The sequence below is a fragment of the Pongo pygmaeus genome, chromosome 9, assembly GCF_028885625.2.
Source record: "Pongo pygmaeus isolate AG05252 chromosome 9, NHGRI_mPonPyg2-v2.0_pri, whole genome shotgun sequence".
Classification (NCBI taxonomy): Eukaryota; Metazoa; Chordata; class Mammalia; order Primates; family Hominidae; genus Pongo; species Pongo pygmaeus.
The window spans coordinates 73809205-73829025 of record NC_072382.2 but is presented as its reverse complement, the minus strand read 5'-3'; the positions used below and the strand labels follow the sequence as shown (position 1 = coordinate 73829025).

The following is a 19821-nucleotide window of genomic DNA, read 5'->3' as shown; positions in this document are numbered from 1 at the left end:
TAAGTTTTTTAGCCATTCATATATCCCCCTTAGTAAAGTATTTGTTAATATCTTTTGCCCAAATTTGGATTGGTCTTATTTCTGAGTTAATTCTTTATGTTTTCTGGATATTAGTCATTTTTTAGGTACATGTACTGCAAATATTTTTTCCAGTCTTTGGCTTACCTTTTCATTTTCTAGATTGGAAACTTAATTTTGATGAGATTAATTTATGAATTTTGGCCTTTATGATTAGTGTTTTTTGTGTTCTAAGAAATTTTTGCCTGATCAAGGTTGTGATATATCCTCTCATGTTGTCTTCTAGAAGTGTTATAGTTCAAGCTTTTCTTTGTGGACTGTGATCCTAAACATTTCTAGTTAAATTGTTGAGGTCTAGTATGAGTTAAGGGTCATGTTTGGTTTTTTTGTTGTTGTTTTGTTTTGTTTTGTTTTTTCCTATACAGATAGCCAGTTGTTCCACCATCATATTTTAAAGAGTATGCTTTTCCCATTACCTTTGCACCCATATTGAAAACAACTAATCGTATGTGTATGAATATTTTCAATTTTATTCAGTTCCATTGGTCTGTATGTCTATACTTATGCCAGTATCACAGTCTTAATGACATTGTAAGTCTTGAAATTAGATAGTATAATTCCTCCAACACTATTCTTGTTTTAGAATTATTTGGACTGTTCTCATTGCCATCAGCTTCTACAAAAAAAGACTGCGGGCATTTTGATTGGGATTGCATTGAATCCACAAATAATTTGAGGAGAATTGACTTCTCAACAATGTTGTCTTCTAATTCATGAACATGATGTGTCTCTCTATTTATTTAGGCACTCTTTGTTTCCTTTTTTGGCTTCTTAATTTTTTATTGATACAAAATAATTGTACATATTTATGAGATGCATGTGATATTCTGATACATGCATACAGTGTATAATGATCAAATTAGAGTAATTAAGATATCTATCACCTCAGACATTTATAATTTCTTTGTATTTAGAACATTTCAAATCTTCTAGTTATTTTGAATTAATGATTAACTATAGTCACCCTGCTAAGCTATCAAACACTGGAACTTATCCCATCTATTTAACTGTTTGCTTCTTTCTATTCCCCAATCTCTCCTCTTCTCCTTCCCCGCAATCCTTCCCAGCTTCTGATAACCATCATTCTACTCTGTACTTTTTTTTTTTTTTTTTTGAGACGGAGTCTTGCTCTGTCACCCAGGCTGGAGTGCAGTGGCGCGCGCCACCACACCCGGCTAATTTTTTTACTTTTAATAAAGACAGGGTTTCACCATGTTGGCCAAGCTGGTCTCGAACTCCTGACCTCATGATCCACCCGCCTTGGCCTCCCAAAGTGCTGGGATTACAGGCGTGAGCCACCGCGCCTGGCCTCTGCTCTCTTTTTTTTTCTTTTTTCTTTTTTTTTTGAGACGGAGTCTTGCTGTCGCCCAGGCTGGAGTGCAGTGGCGCGATTTCGGCTCACTGCAAGCTCCTCCTCCCGGGTTCATGCCATTCTCCCGCCTCAGCCTCCCAACTAGCTGGGACTACAGGCGCCCGCCACCATGCGCAGCTAATTTTGTTTTTGTGTTTTTAGTAGAGATGGGGTTTCACCGTGTTAGCCAGGATGGTCTCAATCTCCTGACCTCATGAGTCGCCCACCTTGGCCTCCCAAAGTGCTGGGATTACAGGTGTGAGCCACTGTGCCCAGCCCCGGCCTCTACTCTCTACTTCTATAATTAACATTTTTTAGCTCCCACACATGAGTGAGAACATATGATACTTGTCTTTCTGTGCCTAGCTTATTTCACTTAACATAATAACCTCCAGTTCCATTTATATTGCTGCAAATGACAGGATTTCATTCTTTTTTATGACTGAATAGCATTCCATTGTGTGTATATATCACATTTTCTTAATCCACTGATGGACACTTAGGTTGATTCCACATCTTGGCCACTGTGAATAGTGCTGTAATAAACAGGGGATGAAGGTATGACTTTGATACACTGATTGCCTTTCCTTTGGATAAATATCCAAAAGAGGGATTGCTGGATCATATAGTAGTTCTATTCTTAGTCTTTTGAGAAACCTCCATGCTGTTTTCCATAATAGCTGTACTAATTTACATTCCCACCAACTGTATATAACAGTTCCCTTTTTTCTGCATCTTCGCTAGCACTTGTTATTTTTCGTCTTTTTGGTAAATAGTGATTCTAACTGGGGTAAGATCATATCTGATTTTGGTTTTCATATCTGGTTTTGATTTGCATTTTACTGATGATCAGTGATGTTCAGTATTTTTTCATATACCTGTTGGCCATTATGTCTTCTTTTGAGAAAAGTGGTTACAGATCCTGTGCCCACTTTTTAATAAGATTACATGGTATTTTGCTATTGAGTTGTTTGAGTTCCGTGTATATTCTGGATATTAGTCCCTTGTTGCATGAATAATTTGCAAGTATTTTCTTCCATTCTGTAGGTCATCTGTTAACTCTGTTGATTGTTTCCTTTGCGGCATAGAGTTTTTAATTTAATATAGTCCTATTTGTCTGGTTTTTGTTTTGTTGCCTGTGGCCTTAAAGTCTCAGCCATAAAAATCTCCCTTGATCAATGTCCAGAAGCATTTCCCCTATGTTTTCTTGTACTAGTTCTATAGTATGGGTATTTGTTTGTTTTCTTTTTTTTTTTTTTTTTTTTTTTTTGAGACAGGGTATCACTCTGTCACCCAGGCTGGAGTGCAGTGGCACAGTCACAGCTCACTGCAGCCTTGGCCTCCCCAGGCTCAGGTGATCCTCCCACCTGAGTTTTTGTTATTTTTAGTAAGATGGGGTTTCGCCATGTTGCCCAGGCTGGTCTCAAACTCCCGGGCTCAAGGGATCCACCCGCCTCAGCCTCCCAAAGTGCTGAGATTACAGGTGTGAGCCACTGTGCCCAGCCATAATATTGGGTTTATTTTTAAAGTCTTTAATCATTTCGAGCTGACTTTTATATATGGTGAGAGATAGGGATCTAGTTTCATTCTTTGGCAGGTGGATATTCAGTTTTCCCAGCAGCATTTATTGAAGAGGGAGTCCTTTCCCCAATGTAAATTCTTAGCACCTTTGGGAAAAATTGGTTAGCTATAAGTACATGATTTCTGGGATCTCTATTCTGTCCCATTGGTCTGTGTGTCTGTATTTGTGACAATACCATGCTGTTTTGGTTACTAAAGTCAGGTAGTGTATTACCTCCAGCTTTATTATTTTTGCTCAGAATTGCTTTGGCTATTCAGGGACTTTTGTGGTTCCATACAAATTTTAGGATTTTTTTTTCTATTTCTGTGAAGAATGTTATTGATTTTGATAGCAATTGCACATGGATTCGTTTGTGTCCTCTTCAGTTTCTTTCATCAGTGTTTTGTAGTTTTCCTTGTAGAGATCTTTCACCTCCTTGGATAAATTTATTCCTGGGGTTGTGGTTTTTTGTTTTTTTGTTTTTGGGGTTGTTTTTTTTGTTTTGTTTTGTTTTGTTTGTCTTGTTTTGTTTTGGTTTTGGTAGCTATTGTAAACAGGATTACTTTTTTTTTTTTTTGGAGACAGAATTTCAGTCTTGTTGCCCAGGCTGGAGTGCGATGGCGCGATCTCGGCTCACAGCAAGCTCCGCCTCCTGGGTTCAACCAATTCTTCTGCCTCAGTCTCCCAAGTAGCTGGGATTACAGGCATGAGCCACTGAGCCTGGCCCATTATGCCTTGATATATGTTTTCTGTCCTCTTCTATGATTTCAATTACATGAATATTAAATCACTTGATATTATCCTACATGTCATGTGCAAAGCTCATTCCACACATTTTTATCTGGCCTTATTTTTTATCTCAGTCTCAGTTTGATGAGTTATTATTAGTGTCTATTAAAACCTATGGATATTTCCTCTATAGTGTATAAACTACTGTTAAGGCCATCTTGTGAATTTTTATTTCAAATGTTATATTTTTAGCTCTATAAGTTCTGTGTGGTTCTTCTTTTATCTTCTAGTTCATTCCTATTTATCTTCATGTTTTTCTTTAAACCTCTAAGTATATTTATAACAGCAATTTTAAAGTTCCTGTCTACTCATTCCATCATCTCTGTCATTTCATTTGACTGATTTTTCTCTTGGCTCATGTTTTTCTGCTTTCCAAATACCTACTAAGTTTTTACTGAACCTAGACATAGGACTGTTTGGTTATTAAGTTTCTAGATTCTATTTTCTTCTTATAAAGACTATTGAGTTTTGTTTTGGCTGCCAGGTCAGTTACTTGCAGATCAATTTGATCATTTTGAAGCTTGTTTTTAAGCTTTGTTTGGGTTAATGTAGAGATAAATTAGAAATTAGCCCTATACTAATGCCGTGGGTATACACCAAGTTCTCTCAACTCTGGCTGGATAGAGTTGTAATATCTTTTTTTCTTTTTTTTTTGAGACTCAAGCCAGTCGCACAGGCTTGAGTGCAGTGGTAATGATCTCTGCTCACTGCAACCTCTGCCTCCTGGGTTCAAGCAGTTCTCCTGCCTCAGCTTCCCAAGTAGCTGGGATTACAGGTGCCTGCCACCACAACCAGCTAATTTTTTTTGTATTTTTAGTGGAGACGGGGTTTCACCATGTTGGCCAGGCTGGTCTCGAACTCCTGACCTCAGGTGATCTGCCCGCCTCGGCCTCCCAAAGTGCTGGGATTACAAGCATGAGCCACCACAGAGTTTTAATGTTTTTCAACCCTGTACAAGCTCTAGGAATTTTTCAGTTCATAGCTCTACTGTAGATATTCTTTTCTTAGTAGTTATTGTTTGCCTCTCCTCCTGGAGTTCCACCTGACATCATTTCAACTTATTATAGATTTTTATCTATTTAGTATATTATCAATTCCAGTTGTCACTTTAAGTTCCATATTATCTAAAACTGGGAGTCCATTCAACTGACTTCTGTGTACTTTTGACATTACCTGCATTAGTCCTTGAATACTTTCTTCCTAGCACAACAAGCTATCACAGTGTTCACCTTATATTTTTCCTGCCCAGACTTAGAATTAGCTGTTTCTCCAAGAAGCTCTGATTCTGTTAATAGAAAATGGTATTTAGACACTAAGGCCTGGGCTGTGAAGGTGCTTATTGTTCTAAGTGCCATTTTATTTTTTATCTTTTCTTTGTTGTTAGAGCCAGGGATAACTTTTTTTAAATCATGAGTTCATGTTGATATTTCCAATTAACATGGACAATTAGAGGGATTTTACTTATTTTTAGAGACAGGGTCTCAGTATATTTCCCAGGCTGGAATGCAGTGACTATTCACACGCACAATCATAGTGTACTGTAGCCTTGAACTCCTGGACTCAAATGGTCCTCCTGCTTCAGCCTCCAAAATAGTTGTGACTACAAGTGCATGCCACTATGCCCAGCCAGAGGGATTTTATTGAACTTATTTGATTTCTTTGATTTTACATTTATTTATGTCCTTTTTGCCTCTTACACCAAAAAGTTTTATTCCTAATCATATTATCTAATATTTTATTTGCTTTATATATTTAAAAAGATTTTTTTTGAGACAAGGTCTCTGTCACTCAGGCTGGAGTGCGGTGGCACTCATTGCAGCCTCCACCTCTCAGGTTCAAGCAATCCTCCCACCTCCATTTCCCAAATAGCTGGGGCTACAGACATGTGCCATCATACCCAGCTAATTTTTGCATTTTTTGTAGAGACAGGGTTTCCCTATGTTTCTCAGGCTGGTCTTGAGCTCCTGGGCTCAGGCAGTCTGCCTGCCTCAGCCTCCAAAGTGTTGAGATTATAGACGTGAGTCACTATGCCCAGCCTGCTTTGTATATTATAGAATAATAACTGCAGTATATATTAAGCACTTTCAGAACTACATGAATATTGCTATTAATAGTAAACTATTGAAAGTTTTAGATTTCTTTATAATTCTCTTTGAATGTAGAATAAATATATCTCTAAGAGATTTTCTGCTTCTTGTAATAGGTTACTAGCTTATGTAAGACTATTTTAGATGACAATATTAATCTGGGGTAAAAATATTAAAACAAAAATTATTTAATAGAACTGGAAAATGACCCAAAGCATGTAGAACCTGGAGAGGAATTTCTCCTTGAAAGAACAGGACTATACTTAGTGATATTTCCATTATATAGCCCTGCATCTGTAAGGAGCAGCACAACCAGAATTTAAGCAGAACCTCCATCTTACTGGCCTGAAGGTGGATGTCATTTGGAACAGAGACTCTAAGGAGCTTGGCAGGAAACAATAACTGAAAGGCAAAAAAATCCAGGAGAAATTTTAGCTGTTGCTTATCACAGGAGAACAAACACTAATCATTTAAAAAACTGAAATGGCAAAACCCCATCTCTACAAAAAATACAAAAATTAGCTGGGCATGGTGGTGCATGCCTGTAGTCCCAGCTACTCAGGAGGCTGAGGTGAGGTAGGAGGATGAGCCCTGGAGGTTGAGGCTGCACTGAGCCGTGATCGTACCACTGCACTGCAGCCTAGAAAACAAAGTCCAGACCCTGTCTAAAAAAAAAAAAAAAAAAATGAAGTGATCATATTAATGTTAGACAAAATACGTTTTAGGACAAGGAATATTAAAAAGGATAATGCATAATGATTTTTTAGAGACATTTCATCATGAATATATTACAATCCTGGATGTATGTATAATAATAATGCCACAACATACATAAAGCAAAAACTGGCAGAACTGAAAGAAGAAATAGACAAATCTACAATTGTAGTAGGAGACTTCAGCATCCCTCTTTCAGTAATTGATAGAACAAGAAGATAGAAAATCAGTAAGGATATAGAAGATGAACATCATTAACCAACTTTACCTAATTGGCATTCATCGAACACTCCACTGCATATGAGTAGAATATATGTTCTTTTAAAGTACACATAGAACATTCAACAAGACCATACACTGGACCATAAACCTGTTTCAATAAGTTTAAAAGGATTGATATTATACATAGTAAGTTCTTGATTAATTAGACTTATATTACAAATCCATAATAGAAAGATGGCTAGAAAATACCCAAATATTTGGAGATTATGTTGTTCAAACACAGTAATCTGTTGCTGCCCTTGAAAACCACCCCAAACTTTATGGCAGAAACAACAGTGGTTTATTATCTGTTGCCATTCTGGGTGCTGACTATGCATTTCCTTTTATTCTTTTATTTTCTTTTGACACCATCTCACTCTGTCTCGCAGGCTGGACTGCAGTGGCACAACTCACTGCAGCCTCAACCTCGTGGCCTCAAGCAAGCCTCCCACCTCAGCCTCCCGAATAGCTGGGACTACAGGCGTGTACCACCAAACCCAGCTAATATTTTATTTTTATTTTTTATAGAGATAGGGTCTTGCTATTTTGCCCAGGCTGTCTCAAACCTCGAATTCCTGGGCTCAGCAATCCTCCCACCTCAGCCTCCCAAAATGCAGGGATCACAGGTGTCAGCCACTGTGCCAGGCCAACTAGTCATTTCTTTTGCTGGTTTTGCCTGAGATTACTCAAGCAATTACATTCAGCTAGAGGACTGGCCAGAGAGGGCTGGGCTCAGCTGTGATGGCTGGGCCTTTTCCCCATGTGGTCTTTCATCAGCATATAGATTAAACTGGACTTCCCCAGCATGGTGGCAGCATATTTCAAGAAGTCAAGTCCAAATAGCACTTACTGAGGGTCCTCTGTTTCCATTAAATTGGCAAATGCCCCACTAGCCAAAGAAAATCACATGGACAAGCCCAGAATCATGGTGGGAGTGGACTACATGGATACCAGGAAGCATGATTATTTGGGAACCTTTAATATAATGGTTTACCACAGTTGGTGTGACCTTGATTAAATCATTTTTCTCATCTATAAAATGGAGTTTTAGGGCTAGGCATGGTGGCTGACACCTCTAATTCCATCATTTTGGGAGGCCAGGGTAGGAGGGCGGAAGGATTGTTTGAGGCCAGGAGTTTGACACCAACCGGGCAGCAAAGCAAGACCCCATCTCTACAAAAAACTTTAACATTAGATGTGGTGGCATGTGCTTCTGGTCCCAACTTCTCAGGAGAAATTCAAGGTTACAGTGAGCTATTATTGCACCACTGCACTCTAGCCTGGGCAGCAGAGCGAGACTCTGTCAAATAAATAATAGCTAGCTAGCTAGCTAGCTAGATAGATAGATAGATAGATGATAGATAGATAGATAGATAGAGTTTATAATATTGACCCCTAGAATTGTTTTGTGGATTAAATGAAATACATGATGATATAGTTCCTAGTACCTATGATAAAAGCTGTTTGGAGCTTTTTTTTAAGGTACCAAAGATGGAGTAGCAAATACTATTATCTACCATTATTGATTCTATTGTACAAGTAAAGCACTGTCCTAAATAGTAATACATTACACACACAGTCCTTGTCCTTCGAGAAGAGATATGTTAAAGGCAAATGAATAAGTCCAAATTAGATTTACAAACTTGAAATTCAACTATAGCTTTACACTTATATGTGCTTATGTTAAATTTTGTGTTAAAATCTAGGTAATTGGCTGTGTTTATAAACCAAGATTATGTATCCTAAAAGATCTGGATTTTTAAAATATTATTTTTCAAAGCTCTACCTCTTTAAAGGTTCCAAAAATGATTTGGTCAAGTGGTATCTGGAATGCCATCAAGTTGACAGAGAGCTATACTCTGAATATTTTTAATAAGTTGGCAAATCATGAAAATTCATTTGAAAACACTAGAAAGTTCTGCTTTTAGACAATTTTTAACTTATAAGCAACTGAAATCCTAAAGAGAAGACAGCAGTGTTTAATTCTGGGACTGCAGTCTAAATCTGAGTTGGCAAATACCATGTTTATCTGTTGTTTGGTAAAATACTGACAAAATAAATCTTATAAAAACTAGATTACTTGAATAACTGCTTTGAGAAAATAGAATGTACTGAATACTTCTCTCTTTTCTGCTTCAGCAATTAAATGACTTGCATGTGTGATTTCTAAGAAAGAGCTTGTTGGTTCACTCTTTTAGAAAACAAAAATGAAAACATTTCATTGTTTTAAAATGAATACTAGAGGTCAGGCACAGTGGCTCACACCTGTAATCCCAGCATTTTGGGAGGCTGAGGCAGGAGGATCACTTGAGGCCAGAAGTTCAAGACCAGCCTAGGCAACATAGTGAGACGGCTGTCTCTACAAAAAATTTTAAAAATTAGCCAGGCATGGTGGCATGCACCTGTAGTCCTAGCTACTGGGAAGGCTACAGTAGGAGGATCACTTGAGCCCAGCAGTTTGAGGCAGCAGTGAGCTATCGTCATACCACTGCATTCCAGCTTGGGCAACAGTGAGAACCTGTCTCTTAAAAAAGCAAAAACATACTAGAATGGTGCTAGGGCAAGTGGATATTCATGTGCAAAAGAATGAAGTTTGACCCTGTTAAAAGATAAACTTAGACACATTAAATTTTTTTTTATTTGAGAAAATAGCGATAATTACTTGGGCAGCACCAGATCATATGCAGTTCAGGGTTCCACCAATGGAACACCAGAGGTATGCTTTTATAGGGTGAATTCAGAAGCAAAACAAAGCAAATATTTGATTGGTTAAAGTGGCACAGTAGAAGCCTTTTTTGGATCATTCCAGTGGAAAGCTTCTAGTTAGAAGGTAGTTGGCAGTTTTTGATTGGTTAAGCTTCAGTTTTGTTTTACCATTTATACTGAGTTGAGTGTTGGTTTGCTTACATAGAAACCCGGGATGCTGGAGCTCCCTCAGTTTAATGACCTTCCAGTTAATTGTCTTAACAACCCCACTTTACATCATATATACAAACTAACTCAAAATGAACACCTAAATGTAACAGCGAAAGCTAATAAACTTACAAAAAAACCCACAGGGGTAAGTCTTTGTGGCCTTGGATTAGTTTCTTAGATATAACACCAAAGCCTAAGTAGCAAAAGAAAAACTAGATAAATTAGACATCATCAAAATTTAAAACTTTTATGTTTCAAATGACACTATCAAGAAAATGAAAGCCCACAGAATGGGGGAAAATATTTGCAAATCATGTATCTGATAGAAAGTTGCTTCTAGAATATATTAAAACTCATAATAACAAAAAGGCAAAAATACTAAATTTAAAAATGGGAAAAGTATCTGAATAGACGTTTCTCCAAAGAAGATGTACGAATGACCAATAAATAAGCACATGAAAAGATTCATTTTTTTTTTTTTTTCTGAAACAGAGTCTCGCACCGTTGCCTGGGCTGGAGTGCAGTGGTGCGATCTTGGTTCACTGCAGCCTCCACCTCCCAGGTTCAAGCGATTCTCCTGCCTCAGCCTCCTGAGTAGCTGGGATTACAGGCACCCGCCATCACGCCCAGCTAATTTTTTGTATTTTTAGTAGAGATGGGATTTCACTGTGTTGGCCAGGCTGGTCTCAAACTCCTGACCTCGTGATCTGCCTGCCTCAGCCTCCCAAAGTGCTGGGATTATAGGCATGAGCCACTGTGCCTGGCCTAAGATTCGTAACATTAATAGTTATCCAGGAAAATGCGAACAACAGTAAGATACCATTTTATATCCACTAGCATGGCTAGAATCAAAAGACAGACATTAACAAGCGTTTTCCAGGATGTGGAGAAACCCTCATTACCCTACTGGTGGGATCAAATGATAGAGCCACGTTGAAAAACAGTCTAGTATTTCCCCAGATGGTTAAACTTAGCATTACTTCATGATCCAGCAATGCCAGCCCTACATATAAACCCAAAAGAAGTGAAAACATGTCCACACTAAAACTTATACACACACACGTTTATAGCAATATTATTCATAATAGCCAAGAAATAGAAACAACCTAAATGACTCCCAACTGACAAATGGATAAACATTCTAATGTATATCCATACAATAGAATGTTATTTGGCCATTAAAAGAAATGAAATACTGATACATGTTACAACATAGATGAATCTTGAAAATATTATGCAAAGTGAGAGAAGTTAGTCATAAAAGACCCTGTGTTATATTATTTCATATGTGTTAAATGTCTGGAATAGGCAAATCTTTATAGACAGAAAGTAGAATAGTGATTGTCAAGACTGCAGGGAATAGGGGGCTGGAGAGCAATAGGTAAATGGTATGTGGTTTCTTTTGGAGGTGATAAAATATTCTAAATTTGACTGTGGTGATGGTTGCATGTACTATGAATATACTATAAGCCATTGAATTTCAGACTTGAAATGAGTGAATCGTATGGTCCTAAAAAAAAAAAAAAAAAAAAAAAGTTGTTGCCAAAAGGTCTTTGTCACCTGAGCTATATGTCAATAAAGTTTTACCAAAAAAAGAAAGAAATTATGAAAAGAATAAGCAGATTTTTGCAAGAGTATTTACCAAATGGAGTGCCTCTAAGCTAAAAATTCCAATTATCTTATATAAAGACGTACATGATACCCCAAACCATTGTATTGTATACTTTAAAATGGTGCAGATAGTAAATTTTATGTAATGTTTTACCTCAATTTTTATAAAAATCTATTTGCTTAAAAACATTAATATAAAAAAAATTAATTCAGCAAAGAAAGCCCAGTGAAACAAGTCAGAACATAAATTGTTTTTGATATCAACTCCCCAAGCAGAGAATTCGGAGGGAAATCAAAATTGTGTACCTGTTGGGCACAGCAGTTCACACCTGTAATCCCAACCCTTTTACAGGCCAAGTTAGGAGGATTGCTTGAGCTCAGGAGTTCAAGAGCAGCCTGGGCAAAAGAGCAACCACTCTGGCTCTAAAAAAAAAAAAAAAAAAAAAAAAAAAGTTATGTACCAAAGGTATTTGTCACTGGAGTGCAATGGCTGTCTATTCACAGGCATGATCATAGCTCACTGCAGCCTCAAACTCCTGGACTCAAGCGAGCCTCCCTCCTCAGTCTCCTGAGCAGCTTGGACTCCAGGTACAAACCACTGCACCAGCTCCAACTTGTTTGTCCAAGAATCCCACAGAAAGCCACCAAGTGAGAGTCCTCAAAATTAACTTAGTGGAACCTTAAATGTTAAGGAAGAGATCACCACTTGCATATGTGAAACAATGAAGCTGAATGCATTACTTGCTAAGCAAAAGAGGCTGAATGTATTACTTGCTAAGCAAAAGAGAATGACACAAAACACATTGACTCTGAACAAAGCAAGAGTTGATATATTGGGTTTTGAGAAGCTTGAATGTCAGGGATTGGCACATTTTCAAAACTAGGAATGTTTAAGGGATTGGCTCACTTTTAGCCTTGGTGTTTAGAGTTTGGAGGACTAGCAGAAGCAGAAGCTGTCACAGATTAGCTGACTTTCAGAGGCATGGCTGTTGGAGCAAAGCAGTAGTTACTTTCTGATCGGGAGGGGTTTAAAACTAGTTCCGTGATTACTCGTTTATGGTTTATGGAACAAGGACTAAAGAATAAGCAGTTATTCCCTTTCTTGAATTTGGAGAATAGTAACTTTTTATTCTCAATCTCTGCTATTTTTGCCAGCCACATCATAAATGTAGTTTAAAAACAAAGACATTACCGTTAATCGACAAACAAGTTAGTCAATAAAGGCAGCCAAGTCAAAGGGGGAATTCTTTTTTTTTTTTTTTTTTTGAGACGGAGTCTCGCACTGTCACCCAGGCTGTAGTGCAGTGGCGTGATCTCGGCTCACTGCAAGCTCCGCCTCCTGGGTTCACACCATTCTCCTGCCTCAGCCTCCCGAGTAGCTGGGACTACAGGCACCCGCCACCACGCCCAGCTAATTTTTTGTATTTTTATTAGAGACAGGGTTTCACTGTGTTAACCAGGATGGTCTCGATCTCCTGACATCATGATCTGCCCCCCTCGGCTTCCCAAAGTGCTGGGATTACAGGCATGAGCCACCGCACCCGGCCCAAAGGGGGAATTATTTAAGCTTGTGCTGAAGAATGTTAGAATTTTTAGAGAGAAGTTCTTTAATATTAAAAATTATTATTATTAAAGAGACACAGTAGTTTATAACTCAGTATCATTGAATGGCAGTCTTTCAAGATTGGTAGAGCCAATCTTGAAAGAATTCATAGAGTCTGTTCAGTCTTTTCTTGGAAAAGTAGAAGCACAGTTATATAGGATATTTATTCAAAAAAGGTTACTGAACACGTAACAGGAGAAGAACACTGAATGTCAATGCTCAAGTCTTAAAGGAGCTCCCATTTATATCAAACAGGCATACTTAGTTAAATAGCTAAGTATAATTTAGTGCCTATCACATTGTAATTAGATCTATATAGAGTGCTTTAGGAGCAGAGAAAAAGGAATTATTAACTGCCTAAGGAAGGTGGAGAAATACTTAGAAAAATCTTTGTGGAAAGGGTAATATTTGAACGGACCGTCAAAAGATAAGCACTCACCAGGCATCAAAAAGCAATGAGAAGGCATTTACAGAGGAACTGGCATGCACACAGGCACACGAGCACATGATGGATCAGAGGAACAGCAAATAGGACAGTGGGGTGGGAGCATGGGGGGGTGTAGAAAGAAACAGTAGAAGGAAATAACTCAGCCAAACTGTGAAAGATATTTTTTATTCCTAGTTAAGAATTAGTTAATTCTTTACTCAGTAAATAGTCAGGAGTTATGAAAGTTTTTAAACGGGAGCAACATGATGAGGTCATTCACAGACTGTAAAAGATGGATTACAGAGGAGAAAAAGTCCAGGAGATGGGTTAGAAGGCTACTGAAAATGCTGGATTTCAGGATGTTCTGAGGCACAGCCTTATGAACAGGAAAAGGAAACAGACTTTATCACTCTTGATCTCTTCCTCGTCACAAGTTATATTTGATCTATCATCAATACCGTGCCCTTGTCAAAATGCAAGTATGTGCTCACTTCGGCATCACATATACTAAAATTGAAACGATACAGAGAAGATTAGCATGGCCCCTATGCAAGAATGACACACAAATTCGTGAAGCATTCCATACTTTTATTAAAAAAAAAAAAAAGCAAGTATTCCATTGTTAGGAGACCCTGATTCCTTTCTTTCGTTCATGTTCTCTGTCTCTCTCTTTCTCTTCTTCCCTCCCCCCAACCCTATTTCCCTTCTTCACTATCTCCCCTCCCTCTCCCCTTCTCTTGCCCTGCTTCAAGTGAAAAATTAGCATCTGTGCCAGGGAAGAATTGCTAGTGAATATCAAGATTGTTCTAATTAATCGATTAGGAAGAACTTAATTAATTTGAGGGAAAAAAGCCTTGATTTCCTTTTTTTGATAGGGATATAAACAAGAAGTTTATAATAAATGGTAACTTGGCTGGGTGAGGTGGCTCACGCCTGTAATCCCAGCACTTTGGGAGGCTGAAGCAGGTGGGTCACCTGAGGTCAGGAGCTTGACACCAGCCTGGCCAACTTGGCAAAACCTCGCCTCTACTAAAAACACAAAAATAGCCGGGTGTGGTGGTACACACTTGTAATCCCAGCTACTTGGGAGGCTGAGGCAGGAGAATTGCTTGAACCCAGGAGGTGAAGGTTGCAGTGAGCCAAGATCATACCACTGCACTCCAGCCTGGGTGACAGAATGAGACTCTGTCTCAAAAAAATAAATAATTTTTTAAAAAATGGTAACTTAAAAAGTAAAAGCTAAGCTGCATTGCCACAAAGAATACAGTTGTGCAAAAATATGTCTGCATGTGGACAAAGCCTTGAGAATATTTGCCATGTAAGACTGATAGGATCATGTATGATTTTTTTTCCTTTTAAGTAATTTCCTTTCATGACGGTTATATAGTTTCTTGGTTTGTTTGTTTGTTTGTTTGTTTTTAACAGAGTCTTGCTCTGTCACCCAGGCGGGAGTGTAGTGGTGCGATCTCTGCTCACTGCAACTTCCCCTTCCTGGATTCAAGTGATTCTCCCACCTTAGCCTCCCCAGTAGCTGGGACTACAGGCCCGTGATACCATGCCTAGCTAATTTTTTTTTCAGCGTTTAAGTTCCAGGATATGTGTGCAGGATGTGCGGGTTTGTTATTAGGGTGGTGCAAAAGTAATCCTGGTATGTGTGCCATGGTGGTTTGCTGCACAGATCAACCCATCACCTAGCTATTAAGCCCATTTCCATTAACTATTCTTTTTAATGCTCTCCTTCCCCGCCCATCACCCCCTGACAGGCCCCAGTGTGTGTTGTTCGCCCCCACTCATGTGTCCGTGTGTTCTCATTGTTCAGCTCCCACTTACAAGTGAGAACATGCAGTGTTTGGTTTTCTGTTCCTGCCTTAGGTTGCTGAGGATAATGGCATGCAGCTCCATCCATGTCCCTGCAAAGGACATGATCTCTGTCCTTTTTATGGCTGCATAGTATTCCATGGTGTATATGTACCACATTTTCTTTATCCAGTCGATCATTGATGGGCATTTGGGTTGATTCCTTATCTTTGCTATTGTGAATAATAAAAGCCTTGAATTCCAACCATTTTCTTGGTTCTCTAGATAATTAAATTGAAAGCTGAAGCCCGATTGGACCTGCTAAAGCAGATTGGTGTTTCTGTGGACACATGGCTAAAGAGTGCCATGAACCAAGTAATGGAAGAACTGGAAAATGAACGATGGGCCCGCCCTCCTGCAGTGACCAGTAATGGCACTTTACACTCGGTACGATTTCTTTTCTTGGATATGATAAGTTGATTTTCATTGAAGGATGCTTTGACTCTGTAGTCAAACTTCATAATAGCCAAAATTTTTTACAAAGATAATAGTTTGCTAGTGGTTTAGGTTTTATTCTTCAGCCTATCACCAATTGATTTAAAATTATTGCAGGAAATGAAAGGAAAAAATGAGTGTATTTTTTTAATGTATGATGAAGAATCTGTTATCACTATTTGGGTTATTGATGCCTATCTACCAAACTCATCCCATTCATAGAGTAAATATGCTTCGTGTCTGGAAGTAATAGAATAGAAAACAATCTAGTGTCTCTGAAGTTCTCAGAGGTCTTCTTTAGTGAAAATGAAAATAAACATCCAGAGATTTGCACAAAATCTTAAGTGAAAGGAATGTTCTTCTTAGTATGTGGGCTTAGTCTGAAGGTGACTTCAATTCTTAACAGCTTTCATATTCTCCTTACATAGAGAGAGTGTAGGTGAGTTTTACAGACAAGGCCAGGACACAGCTTAAGTTTCCTTACTTCAAGTCCAGGGCTTTTTCTCCTCTCATGTCATCTGGTTCAACCTTAGTTTTCATGTTGGAGATCTAAGTACCAGAAAAATTCAGTTGATTTGCCTGATATTACATAGCTGGATATGTGATGCCTCGCTAGTCAGACTAATGTAATTCCTACTGTCACCTCCCCACCCATTACTCTCTGTCATCCTGTTTATTTCCTCAATGGTATTTATTACAGTTTGAACTTGACTTCTTTATTTGTTTTCTTTTGTTTATTGTTGTCTTCCTCTCTAGAATGTAATTGCCATATCTTCCTGGTTCTCTGCTCTGCACAGCAAAGTGCCTGACACATAGTTGGTACTTAAATATTTTTGGAGGAAGGAGTGAATGGCTGGATGGGTGAGTGGGTAGTTGGAATAGTGGCAAACTAAAAGCTAAAACTCTGACCTCCAAAATTCCCACTGTCTTCATAGTACCTCTTTAAATGCTTGTGCTCTTCAGATATCAGGCAGGCTTGCTAGCGAAACTGGCCAAAATTTTTCAACATTCTTGGAAGTTTTGTCAGTTTTTTCACATAGCATTCTGATTTTCTAATGAGAATACACTTGCACATTTAAAAAGGATTGTGTATGGGTCTACATTTTAAGGAAAAACAATCTATTGAAGCTTTATTTTCATTTAACTATTAATGTTAATCCAACTGGAGGGAAAAAGAAACATCACCCACTTGACTTTGGGGTTATAAGCACTTCCCCAGTTGTTATTAGAACAGAGTTGCTCTGGCCAGGCATGGTGGTTCACACCTATAATCCCAGCACTTTGGGAGGCCAAGGCAGACGGATCACCTGAGGTCAGGAGTTCAAGACCAGCCTGGCCAACATGGTGAAACGCTGTCTCTACTAAAAATACAAAAATTAGCCAGGCGTGGTGGCAGACGCCCATAATCCCAGTTACTCAGGAGGCTGAGACAGAAGAATCGCTTGAACCCGGGAGGCAGAGGTTGCAGGGAGCTGAAATCATGCCATTGCACTCCAGCGTGGGTGACAAGAGTGAAACTCCGTCGCAAAAAAAAAAAAAAAAAAAGAGAACAGAGTTGCTCCATCTCATGGAATATCTCCTACTATTGCACTTTCTAAAAGTCATAATGCTCATCTACTTCAGTTTGTTGTAGAGTTTTTGATGACAGCAAATTCCAGGCCCACTTGCTTTGGGCTTCTACAGCAGGACTGTTTCCAGCCAATCAAACCCATGATTTTTCTTCAGCTAGCACCTTTTCTAACCAAATCAATTGAGCGGCCACATACCATCTGACTTTGAACTGAGCAGGCACATACCACCTGACTTTGTATTTACTTCCTGGGCAAACTGAAGATGAACAAAACTTGGTCTCCCTCCTCATAGAGTTTACAAGCTAGGAGACCAGACAGACCTTCATAGATCTTAATGATACATGGTAGTGTATGACTGGGCTACTGTGTAGCACACTTGAAATTGCTTACTTCTAACTCATCTGCACACCTTGGAAAAAGTCACTTCTCTTGGGTTTCTGAAAGAAAGGTTAAAAGAGTCTGAGATTCCCACCCCCCACCCCCACCAACTCCAGAATCTCATGATTCTTTGAAGTACTATCAGAAAAGCTCAATATCAGCTAGAAGAATAGGGAAGAAAGTGTGCCCCATGGAGGATATGTCATTTGAGATAGTCCTTGAAGAACTTTAACGGGAGATAAAGAAGAAGGGCTGTTCTCGTTGTGAAGGAAGGGAATGAAGGAGCTGTGCATAGTACAGTAGTAGTAAGCATTGAATAAATGAGTATTTTTGAGACCTGTCCAGAGAAATCACTCCTCTAGAGACATACATATCCTCTGTGAAGGGAGCATTTTGCAATTCCATCCCACGTTTTTCTTCCCCCTAGTCAATCTTATGGAGCCTGCATCTTTCAACTGAGAGATTACATTTTGTGGAAGATCTAATAATATAAATAAAGGAGAGACATAGGCACAAAATAGCTTAATGAGGACCTATATTTATTTAATCTGCTTTTAAGTAACAGCACTGAAATTATTTAGAGGGGGTTGTATCTCTTCATACTGACAGCTAGCTGGCTGAGGAACATGAAGCAGAAATACACAGTCTAGAGGCTAAATTATTTCTTCCATTACGGGTGCCAACAAAAGCATTCGTCATCTGGAAAACATGATTAATACTACTGTTAGACATTAATAGTGCAACTGAAAAGTGCCTTGTGGAAGATAAATGTTTTAAAAAGACACAGACTACTCCCTTATAGAATAAGGAAGGAACTATACTTACTTGGGTATTAACTGCCTTCTGTATCATGCTATAGTACAGAATGTAAGATTGGAAGAAAGGAATCCCAGAGTATAGCAACATTGTTTTTAAAGGAGAACAGTCCACTGACACAGTTACCCAGTTGCAGGTGGCTGGAGCCTGCATGCAGCTTCCCCTGTTAGATTGCTGCCAGCAACCCCATCAGCCTGTGTCACTCGGCCTCCCTTCTCTTATCGTCCTGCTTCTCTTACTCAAAAGCCATACCAAGAAGACAACCTGACTTTTGATATTATATTAATTCTGCAATAGAAAAAGTTATATAAGCAGATTACCAAAAATTGGAAAATGCAATATAGAAGAAAATGATTAATAGCTCCATCCTTATAATAGCACAGCTAGCAATTTGGTATATTTCCTTACTCTTTTATTTATTTACTTTTTAATTGACAAACAATTGTATATATTTATGGTGTACAACATAATGTGTATTTTTGTTTGTTTGGAGACGGTCTTCCTCTATCGCCCAGGCTGGAGTGTAGTGGTGCTGTCGATGGCTCACTGCAGTCTCGACCTTTGGGGCTCAATGGATCCTCCTGCCTCAGCCTCCTGAGTAGCTGGGACTACAGGCTCATGCCCCCATGCCCAGCTAATTTTTGTATTTTTCACCATGTTGCCCAGGCTAGTCTCAAACTCCTAGGATCAAGCAGTCCGCCCACGTTGGCCTCCCAAAGTGCTGGGATTACAGGCATGAGCCACCACACCCAGTCCATATTTTTATTCTTTCTACTCTTTTGTGAGCCACTATGCCCACCCTGTTCTTTTATTTCTTACGTTTTCAAACTATAGCCCACAATGTTAATATCACTTCCCTGTTTTCAGCCACTTTCCTCAACTAATGTGCAAAGGTAAACTGCCAGTCTACTCTGTTGTACAGCCTCCCTTAGAGTATGAACATCTGCAGAGTTGCATGTAAATAAATTCTGACTTTGGTCATTGTGAGAACCATGCTCAATAATGATGTTGGAGATAAGGGTAAGATAAGGAGTTTCTAAAACAGCTAAGATCATATGCTTTGGCTGGGTCATACAATAGGTTTATATTTAACATTTTAAGAAACTGACAAACTGTTTTCCAAAGTGGTTATACCATTTTACAATTACATCAATAGGGTACTAGTGTTTCAGTTGTTCCACAACCTTGTCAATACTTAGTATAGTCAGTCTTTTTAACTTTAGACATTCTAATAGGTGTGATGTTGTAAATCATTGTCATTTTAATTTCCATTTCCCTGATAATGTTGAGCATCTTTTCATATGTTTATTTGCATCTGTATATTTTCTTTGGTGAAGTGTCTGTTCAAATCTTTGTTTAATTTTTA

The 19821-nt window shown here is 38.6% G+C and overlaps 1 protein-coding gene and 1 non-coding gene across 7 annotated transcripts in view; both read left to right on the top strand.

Annotated features, from left to right (window-relative positions):
• Positions 1-19821, top strand: part of FCHSD2 (FCH and double SH3 domains 2) — a 314626-nt gene that overhangs the window by 268202 nt on the left and 26603 nt on the right. For all 6 annotated transcript variants that reach the window (XM_054440857.2, XM_054440858.2, XM_063672056.1 and 3 more), the window contains one exon: positions 15481-15642. In XM_054440857.2, the coding sequence (XP_054296832.1) occupies positions 15481-15642 (162 nt within the window). The remainder of the gene's footprint in view (positions 1-15480; positions 15643-19821) is intronic.
• On the top strand, positions 13882-13988 carry LOC129009074 (U6 spliceosomal RNA). Its single transcript, XR_008492619.1, has one exon. It is a non-coding gene; the product is annotated as a U6 spliceosomal RNA (small nuclear RNA).